This window comes from Gracilinanus agilis, chromosome 6 (assembly GCF_016433145.1).
Source record: "Gracilinanus agilis isolate LMUSP501 chromosome 6, AgileGrace, whole genome shotgun sequence".
Taxonomy (NCBI): domain Eukaryota; kingdom Metazoa; phylum Chordata; class Mammalia; order Didelphimorphia; family Didelphidae; genus Gracilinanus; species Gracilinanus agilis.
Window position 1 is genome coordinate 29,423,355 of NC_058135.1, and position 10,869 is coordinate 29,434,223.

At 39.1% G+C, this 10,869-nt stretch overlaps 1 protein-coding gene across 1 annotated transcript in view; it reads right to left on the reverse strand.

The window, feature by feature from the left end:
- The window catches only part of PARM1 (prostate androgen-regulated mucin-like protein 1), a 145,454-nt gene extending 135,007 nt beyond the window's left edge, over positions 1 to 10,447 (reverse strand). Inside the window, exon 1 of the mRNA XM_044681594.1 lies at positions 10,385 to 10,447. Coding sequence (XP_044537529.1) covers positions 10,385 to 10,427 — 43 coding nt within the window. The 5' untranslated portion in view covers positions 10,428 to 10,447. The remainder of the gene's footprint in view (positions 1 to 10,384) is intronic.
- Positions 10,448 to 10,869: the final 422 nt, after the last annotated feature.

The following is a 10,869-nucleotide window of genomic DNA, read 5'->3' on the forward strand; positions in this document are numbered from 1 at the left end:
TAATTCTCTCTCTCTCTCTCTCTCTCTCTCTCTCTCTCTCTCTCTCTCTCTCTCCTTCTCTCTCTCTTTCTCTCCATGTCTATCATCTGTCTCTTACTGTCTTCTATCTTTTTATGTCTATTTATGTCTCTCTTCTCTCTGGCTCTGTCTTGTTTGTTTTTGTTCATTACTCCTCTATGGTGGAAAGCAGAGTGATCATAAATGGGATGAAATGGAAGTAGTATGAAAAAACAAAAATCATCAGTAAAATAGTTTTACAAATTTTACAATAAATATTTTTACAAATAAGAAAGAAATCTTTATGCTTCAGGTATGGAGAGAGCTGGAAGATTCCTTCCAAATGGAAATTCTTTGATTCTCTAGTTCTGTTACAGAGTTGGACTAGATAGTCTAAGGGTCCTTTCAGTTTTAATATTCTATGATTTTCTTATCCTTCTATAGCTGTGCCAAAATTGATACTGTTTTGCAGACTAAAAACCATGCAAAGATCCAGTCTCAGTAAGATTCCAATGCTTGCTATTTATAATTCAACATTCATTTCATATAAATAAGTAAGGCTGCTATACTGGTATATTTTAATGAGCAAAATTATTAATTTTTTTTTCATTTGACATTTCATGTGACCAACTGAAATGCTTGTTAATTAGCATGACAGGTAGGTGGCACAGTGGAGAGAGTACTGGTCCTGGAGACAAAAAGACCTGAATTCAAATCCTGGCTCAGACACTTATTGAGACATTTGTATGATCCAGAGCAAGTTATAACCTCTGTTTGTCTGAGTACCCTAGACTTAAAAAAATAACACCTCCCTCCTAGCATTATTACAAGAATAAAATTAAATAATATTTGTGAAGTACCTAGCACAATGGCATGTAGTACATGCTCAATAAATGTTTCCTTCCCCTTTTTTCTTCCATATAAAAAGGAGTATGATACTGCAATAATAACGGTTGATCTTTACATAGTGTTTTATAATTTGTAACATATCTAATATGCAATGCAGCAGTTGATCCTTATTATGAAACTATTTTAAAACTGACATTTACAAGTACTAGCATAAAGAGGAAAAAGGGAGAAAATGTTGACTCAGTTATTGTTAGTATGATACTCATTTTACAGATGAAGAGACAGTCTGTAGAAGGTTGGGTAGCTTTCATGAAGTTATACAGCCCAAAAGTGTTAAGTCCATTCTTCACGCCCATTTTTTCTGCTTCCTTATTCAGTATTCTTGCCACACCACAGTTGCCCCAGACAGATATGGTGGAACTTTTCAGTTTATCTTCCTAGAAGCACATACTGTCTCCTGCTCAGGTGTCTCCAAGCACACTAGGCAGTCCTTCTTCTTAAATAGGCTTTCTTCACTTAACCCTCCCATACCTTCAAGTCACTATCCCATATCTCACCTCCCTTTCTTATCCAAACTCCTAGAAAAATCTGTCTATACTTGTTTTCATTTCCTCTTCTCTCAGTCTCTTCTAAACCTTCCATCATCACTCAACTGAAGCCATTCTCAGCATATCTACCATTGATCTCTTCATTGCTGAATCTTAGTGGCCATTTTCAGTTCTCTTCCTTCTTGATCTCTCTCCAACATCTGATAGAATCTGCTGCCTTCTTCACCTTGATACTCTACTCTTAGATTCTGAGGCACTACACTGCTCTTGGTTGGTTTTGCTTATACCATTCTGGCCATTCCTTCTGGAACTATATCACTATCTGTGTCCCACTCCCATAATCTCCCAAAGGCCCTCTTACCAGGTCCTGGTCTCTCATCTTTTATCTTTCCATCCTCTCTCTCTCCTCCAGATCTCATCAGTGACCATGAATTCAAGGACCATCTCTAACTATTCTCCTGAGTTCTATTCTCATGTCACAAATTGTCTAGATGGCTGATTTTCTTTTCTCTCCAAAATCCTCCTCTCTTCCCAAGTTTCTCATTTCTTTTGAGGGTCCCATCATTCTTCCATTCATCCAGTTTCACATTAGAATTGTCATTGATTCTTTCTTCTCCCTAATGTTCCATATCTAATTGTTGTCAATTCTACTTCCACAATATTTCCAGTAGATATGCCAGTCTCTCATGCATGTGGCTATCTTAGTTCAGACTATTTATCACCTCTCATCTGCACTATTGCAATAGCCTCTTAACTTGCTCCTGTGGCTCATCTCTCTTGCCTCCCACTCCAATCCATCCACCATGGAAAGTGAATGAGAAAATTTGCAATAAGATTGCAAAGAACTTTTAATGTCTTAGGATAGTCAAAATGTAAATAAGTGTGATAATACTTCCCTACTTTTAGCTCTGTCTACATAGTCCAAGTAGGAAGTTGAGTCAGCTATAGTAATAAATCAGATTAAAACCACCTGACACTATTATTAAGGAGAGTGTTAAAAAAAAACTTCTGAGACATTAAGGTTGACTTCCCACATTAATCAAATTTATGGGAGCTTTTAAACTCTTCAAATAAATACAACAGTTTAACAGTTCAATTATTAAGCATCTATTATATGCAAAATGTTCTACTTTGGTTCATTTGGTGTAGAAACCACACAAGTTTTCTTTCTTTTTTTCTACAGTGAAAAGGAAATGCAAAGGCCCCATTTGTGATGTTGTTGAAAATAGACATCTATTTTCAGTGTGTATAAAAATGTCAGCATGAAGAAACGAAGGGGAAATGTGCTAGATACAGAGTTAGGATTAGTTCCCAGTAAGAGAAGACCCACTCTATCCCTTCTTTTTCCTAGCATTTAAATATTCAATCTGAGTTTTTCCATTGTTTGCTTTTTGACAGTTGGCTTCCTGAAAATTTCTAAATACAAAAAAGGGATGGGGAGGGAAGGCAGAACTTCAGGGACAAGAAAAAAAATCATGCTGACAAAATAATTCCCTCTCTTGTTCTTTACAATTCTTTCTAAATCCTCTCCAAATTCAAGCATAAACAATTTACGATACAGTACTTTTCTGACAGAAATAATCATCCAGGGTACTTTTGGTCCTAATGGGTAATCCTTCTGGTTGAAAAGAATCTTAGGGGGTAATTGGATTAAATTAAACATTTTTTCTAGGTGTAACTGACTTAAATTCTAGACAAACAGTACTTATAACTGCAACTAAAGAACAAACTCAAAAATAAAGAACAGTGTTGTTTTCAGTGATTTTACTAGATTTTACTATGCCTGCACAAATGAGGTGAGAGTAACAATAAAAAATTCATACGTATGTGGCACCTTGATTTACAATACACTTTCCTTCTAACAACCCTATGAAGAAGATATTACAAATTTTATTTACATTTAAGAGATGTAGGAACTGGGGTTTTGAAAATTTAAGTGATTTGATCAGGACTCACAGCTAGTAAAGGTTTTTGTTTTTATTTTTTAAATCCATACCTTCTGTCTTGGAATCAATACTTTGTATTGGTCCCAGAGCAGAAAAGTGGTAAGGACTAGGCAGTGAGGATTAAGTAATTTGCTTAAGTTCACATAGCTAGGAAGTGTCTGAAACCAAATTTGAACCAAGGACCTCCTGTCTCTGGGTTTGGCTCTTAATCTACAGAGACATCTCGCTACCCTACAGCTAGTAAATGTTCTATCAGAGATTGTAACCCAGGTCTCTGGCTCTAGACACAGTATCTTTCTCTTACCATACCACATTACTTCTCACAAACAAAAGCTATATCCTATCACTGGTCTTTTGGAAGAGAATGGGCAACATAACCAGTCCTTATAGGTCATTGCTTGGGGTGCGTAGGCAGTGGTGTACTGAGCCATTTCTTATCCCCTATCACCCATGTTAAATGAAGGATTGATTGATTGATTTAGTCTAGTCTTAAGAAAGTGAGGGAGAAAGTGTTAATAGTTCAGATTAAATTTAAAAGTATGTCACATTTCCCTTTTTTTCCCCCTCTGAAGAGCCAGTTAAACATTTACTAACATATTCTTACAGGTCCCACCTCCATTTTCCTTAGAACACTATGAATACAAGAAAACCCAAAACCAATGCAGCATCCCAACACCAGCTTTGGGAAGGCTGTACAGGAGGTTCGATGCCAGTGTGATCCCTAACTTACTAGTGGGGCTTGTCAGGGTTAGACCAAGGATGGGAAATCAACTCTCACTTAAGAATTGTACCAAGAGGGGGAAGCTGGGTGGATTGAGAGCCAGGCCTAGAGACGGGAGGTCCTAGGTTCAAATATGGTCTCAGACACTTCCCAGCTGTGTGATCCTGGGCAAGTCACTTGACCCCCATTGCCTACCCTTACCACTCTTCTGCCTTGGAGCCAATACACAATATCAACTCCAAGACAAAAGGTAAGGGTTTGGAAAAAAAAGAATTGTACAAAGAAAAACTAGATCAAAACAATTGGAAAAAGATTAATTGCTCATGGGTAGGACCAGCTAACATAATAAAAATGACAATCCTACCCAAATTAATTTACTTATTTAGTGCCATACCTATCAAACTATCAAGAAACTTTTTTACTGAATTAGAAAAAAACTATAACAAAGTTCATTTGGAAGAACAAAAGATCAAGAATATCAAGGGAAATAATGAAAAAAAAGGAAGGAGTGGGGCCTAGCAGTACCGGATCTTAAACTGTACTATAAAAAGAGTGGTCATCAAAACAATATGGTACTAGTTAAGAGACAGAAGGGAGGATCACTGGAATAGACTTGGGGTCTGTCTATGGGAAAGGAAAGATTTTAAGACCAAGCAAGAGTTAGAAAATATTACAAAATGAAAAAAAGGAAATATTACAAAATGTAAAATAAATACTTTTGATTACATTACATTAAAAAGGTTTTGTACAAATAAAACCAATGCAATCAAAATTAGAAGGGAAGCAACAAGTTGGGAAAAATCTTTATAACAAAGACCTCTGATAAAGGTCTAATTACTCATATATATGGAGCTAAATAAATTGTACAAAAAAAGCAAGCCATTCCCCAATTGATAAATAGGCAAGGGACATGAATAGGCAATTTTCAGATAAAGAAATCAAAACTATCAATAAGCACATGAAAAAGTGTTCTAAATATCTTATAATTAGAGAAATGCAAATCAAAACAACTCTGAGGTACCACTTCACACCTAGCAGATTGGCTAACATGACAGCAAAGGAAAGTAATAAACGTTGGAGGGGATGTGGCAAAATTAGGACATTTATACATTGCTGATGGAGTTGTGAATTGATCCAACTATTCTGTAAGGCAATTTGGAACTATGCCCAAAGGGCTTTAAAAGACTGCCTGCCCTTTGATCCAACCATATCAGTGCTGAGTTTATATTCCAGAGATAATAAGGAAAAAGACTTGTACCAAAATATTTATAGCCTTGCTCTTTCTGGTGGCAAAAAGTTGGAAAATGAGGGGATGTCCTTCGATTGGGGAATGGCTGAACAAATTGTGGTATCTGCTGGTGATGGAATACTACTGTGCTAAAAGAAATAATTAACTGGAGGAATTCCACATGAACCGGAACAACCTCCAGGAATTGATGGAGAGTGAAAGGGGCAGAACCAGGAGAACCATATACACAGAGATGGGTACAGTGTGGCACAACCGAATGTAATGGACTTCTCTACTAGAAGCAATGCAATCATCCAGGACAATTCTGAGGGACATATGAGAAAGAATGGTATCCACATCCAAGAGAAAGAAATGTGGGAGTAAAAATACAGAAGAAAAACAACTGCTTGATCACGTGGGTCAATGGGGATAGGATTAGGGACGGAGACTCTAAATGATCACCCTAATGCAAATATTAGATAGATTTTGATCAAAGACACATGTAAAACCCAGTGAAACTGCTCTTTGGCTATGGGAGGGGGATTAGAGGAGGAGGGGGAAAGAACATGAATAATGTAATCATAGAAAAAAATCTAAAAATAATTGTACAAAGTGAACAGCTGAGGAGAGACAATTTAAAAAATCTTCATGACTCCATTTATCAATACCCACAGAGGATTATATGAATAGTGTTATATGGAAATTCAGGATGTAATAAGGGAATATTGCAGGGAGGTAATAAGGGGATTAGGCTATAGGTAGTAGCTGGTTGGAATAGGGAATTAGGCAAGGCAAGGGACCAAAGGCTGGAGGTAATCAAGGGAATAGGCTAGGTAGTAGGGAAATTAAGGCAGAGGTATGGTTGGAATTGAGGATAGGATTATATGAATAGCACTACAAACCACCAACCAAGACAAATAATTGGAATTATATGAATTGTTCATGGTTGGGTGGTACTAGTATAGAATTTGTATATATTATCATATTACATTATACATATAGTCTACATATAGACTATAGTCTCTCTCTGTGTATATATACACACATACAGTCTATATATATGTGTATATATAGAAAGAATGGTATCCACATATATATAGTCTAAATTAATTTACAGATTCAGTACTATACCAATTAAACTAAAAAAATGAACTTTTTAGAACCAGATAATATGATAAAATTCATCTAGAGGAACAAAAAGTTAGGAAACTTATATATATAATCAAAAAAAGAGACGGAAGACATATTTCAAACTATACCATAAAACAAAAATCATGACAATAATTTGAAGCATCTAGGTGGCACCATGGAGGAATAGTAGACTTGAAGACCTGAGTTTAAGTTCTGATATGTGATCCTGGGTAAGTCACTTAACTGTTCTTTTTTGTTTCCTCATTGGTAAAATAGGAAATAATAGCATTTACTTCACAGGGTCGTTCTGAGTATCAAATGAGATAGGACATATAAAGTGCTTTGCAAACCTTAAAGTACTATATACATGCTAGGGTGCTATTATTATTATTTATTATTGTTAAAAATAAAAACGTTGATCAATGGATCAGGTTAGATTAACAAGATCCAGAAGCAATTGAACATATTGGTATAGTATTCAAGGACATAACTGACTAGGGTTGAGATTTAATACTCAATAGAAAATGTTAAAAAAATTGGAAAATAGTCTGAGAGTAATTAGGCTTAGATCAACAACTCATACCACAATAGCCCCTAAAACCTATATAAAAGTCCCTATCTTTTTTGAGAAGGAAAATGAAACCTTTCTTAGTTATGAATTTGGAGAGAGTTCTTGACATGATGGGAGAGAAATATGATCACAGGAAGTAAAAAGGAAAATTTAAATTATATAAAACTGCCTTTTTTTTTTACAAACAAAATCAATGTAGTTATAATCGGAAGGGGAAGAGTTAATTGGGAAGTTTGGCAGTAAATTTCTCTATTAAATGTCTCATTTAACATATACGGAGAATAGATACAAATATATAAGAAAAGGAGCCATCTTCCAGGGGATAAATGGTCAAATTCTCAAGAGAAGAAATTCAAGTTGTTAGTAATCATATGAAAAAAATGCTCCAATACTAATAATTAAAGAAATCAAAAGTAAAATAGTTCTGGTGTTCTGCCTCACATCTCTATCAGATGGCAAAGTTAACAAAAGAGGAAAATTATCATTGTCATAGGAACTGTGGTAAGATAGTCACATTAATATTCTTTTGGTGGAACCTAGAATTGACCATTCAGGAAAGCAATTTGGAGTTATGCCCCTCCATAACTAAATTGTATATACCCATTGATGCCTTGATTCCCTTTCTAGGCATCCATCCTAAAGAGATCAAAGTCAGAGGAAAGGATTCCAATGTTCAAAAATACTTATAGCAACACATTTTATTGAAGCAAAGAACTAGAAAGGAAGTAAGTATTATCAATATGGAAATCAGCAAACTATTGTATGTGAATGTAATGGAATACTATTTAACCATAACAAATGAAGAAAAGGGACCAATTTAGAGGAACCTGAAAGTCAGGCATTATGAACTGATACTGAGTGCAATCAGCAGAGCCAAGGGAATTATTTATACAAAGCCCAAAATATTATAGATGAAAAGAACTTTGAAAGACTTAAAAACTCTGAGCAATGCAACGACCAATTATGATTCCAGAATACTGCTGACAAAACACACTTCCTACCTTTTAGTAGAGGGGTAATAGACTACATATAGAATAAGAAACATTTTCAGACAATACCAATATGAAATAAATGTGTTTTTCTTGACTATACTTAATAGTTAAAGGGAATAGTTTTTATGGGTGAGGGCACTTGAGAAGAATCTTGGGATAGTGATTATTATGCAGAAGAAGAAAAGAAAAAGAACATTAAGTACATATTTTTTAAAGCACAGAAGAGAGCAGAAGTGAGTTTGGAGGGGTTAACATGAGAAGGGCAGTTTTGGCATTACAAAGGCATACACATATGCAGTATGTTTCTAATATTCTCTTTTTATGATTTGGAATTCTTTTATGGCTTTGGGATTCATAAATGTTTATGTTTGTTAATGATTTTCTAGTTGATAATAAAAAATTAAAGAATCATATGACCCTTATTGTTTTTGCTGCTACATTCCCTGAGAATGGAACCTCTCCCATATTCAGAGAAATCAATGCCTAGTTCCTCTTGCTTTGTTGCAAACAGCTAGCCAAGAATACTTACAGAGTGCTCATGTATATCAATTAACTAGGGATATAGAGATACAACTAAGGGGGAGAAAGCAGCTACTGAAAATTGCTTTTTCCCCAGTGCAGAAGGGGCAGGGCTTTGTGGTGAGAAGTCACCTTCAAATGGCATTTTCTTCCTCAGTGAACTAGGAGTTAGGAAACCAATATTTCTGTCTCAAATTTGTTCTCTACTAGTTTCTATGATTTTGGATAAGTCGTTTACTGTTTCCGATCTCAGTTTCTCAGTTTCTAAGAGCACTTCCTCCTTTAACAATTTCTGAAAACTTTTTAATTTTCTGATTTTAATTTCTGAATTTAATTTCTGAAAAGCTCACTTTTTAAACTGGGTCTGGAATTCCACTTTCCATTTAAGAAGAGATAGGAGATGGAGAGTCAGAGAAAGGAGAGTTCAAATCAGATCTCAGACTTAGCTGTGTGTCCCTGAGCAAGTCATTCAACCACTCCCTACCTCAGTTTCCTCATCTGCAAAATGGAAATGTCCCAGGATAATTGTGAGAATCGAATAAGATAAAACTTACAGAGATAATGAAAGATTGGTCAAGAATGACAGAAGTTTAAATATTATCTGAGCTTGTCACAAATTGATTATATCAAGCATAAATCACAGAGGGATTAGGAAGGGACCTAAGAAATCATTTACTACAACCATCTTCCTTGTTTTACAGAGAGGAAGCAGGCAGGGAGAGGTTAATTAACTCACCACAAGTCATAGAGGGAGTTAAGTGGCAAGATAGAAATTCGAAAGTTGGTACTTTGTCTCCCGACTTCCCTTCGAATCCTCCAGCCCCTAACTTTTTGGTACTGTTACTATTTTTGTTTGGGTTTTTTCCTACTGTACCTGAAGATAGGACGTCAGCTTCCTTTACTTTGGCTGCTGTTTCCCAGAGAAGCACAACGCACTTGGCTCTTAATTAGTCTCCCCCCTTTCCCCTCTTTCCCCCTCCCTCCCCCCCCCCCCCGCGTGCTTCGGCATGACCACCCGTCCAGGTCTAGGCAGGTAGGAATAATGCGGGTGATCCCCTGTTTCCCGGGGGAGGACGGGGAGGGAGAGGCTGGGGTGGGGTGCGGCGACCCTGGGAGGACGGGGGGCGGGACTGACTGAGTTACTAAGTGGAAGAGCCTCTTCTCCTTTCAGACAAGGCAGTCGCAGTCCTCGCTTTCTTCCCTCCTACCCAGGGGGCCTCAGGCGCTGCATCATCCCAGCATCCCCGGTGGGCAAGGCAGGAGCCGGAAGCCCCAGGGAGGGGCAAAGCCTGACCTTCGGATCCCATCCTATGGCCCTCTCAGGCAACCTTTTCATCTGGGAAAAACTTCTCGAAATACCCTATCCCAGGCAGTTTAGGCACTTCATCTACTCCCCCTCCAGCACCCCCCCCCCCATACCCACTCAATGGTGTGCCAATCCATCCCCGCCATGCCCAGCGCTGCCGGCCTGGGGAGCCCACGCAGGTTTTGTTTAGCCCCCAAACCTGGGCTCTGGGAATAGAAATCGCGCCATTGAGCGCCCACCTGTTCTTTCTTCCCTGGGCCAGAGTCTGTTCCTGTGTGTCCATCATGGCAATGTCACAGCCTCGGGCCAGTTCTCAAACACCCAGTCTCAGGTGAAGACCCAAGTTCAAGTCCAGCCCTCCTCCTCCGCCAAGGTAGCTTCCCCACCCCAGGTCCAAGCGTGTATACGCGCACACACACACACACACACACACACACACACACACACACCCCCCAAAATCCTAGACACGCAAGGGAAAATAGAGGCTTATTCGTCTACACCGGCGGAGTTCATTTCAGTGCCCCTGGAAGCCCTAACCCGGGTTTTTCCCCAAAGAGAGAACTTAAGTCAAAGTACCTGTCGCAAAGACGAGCAGGGGAAAGAGAGTGTGGCAGACCATGGTACCTCTGGGGCTCTGGCCTGGGCTCCGCAGGGAGCTCAGCTCCTCCTCCTGCGTGGAGAGAGGCCCCCCTGAGAGAGGCTGGCGGACTAAGGCAGGTTCCTTCCCTGGTCCCGAGCTATCTGCTCCGTGTCCCCGAGGCACTTGGTGCACAGCCCGGAAGGCTCCGGTCCCGGGCAGCGGGCGCACTCAGTGGTCTGTCCTGCGGTGTCCGGCGAGCTTCTGCTCCATCCCAGCCCAGCTCTGCCTTTCCCGCTGCTGCCGCCGCCGCCGCCGCCGCTTCTCTGCTGCAGTGAAACCCCTCCCACTAGCCAGTCCCTCCTGCTGGCCTGGACTGTGATGACAAAGTCAACCCGATCCTCTCTTCTCTCCTGGCCCTGAGCTCTCGTCCTCTCCCCTCCCCTCCCGCAGACGCCTGGGTCCCGGGAGCTCTGGCCCAGGG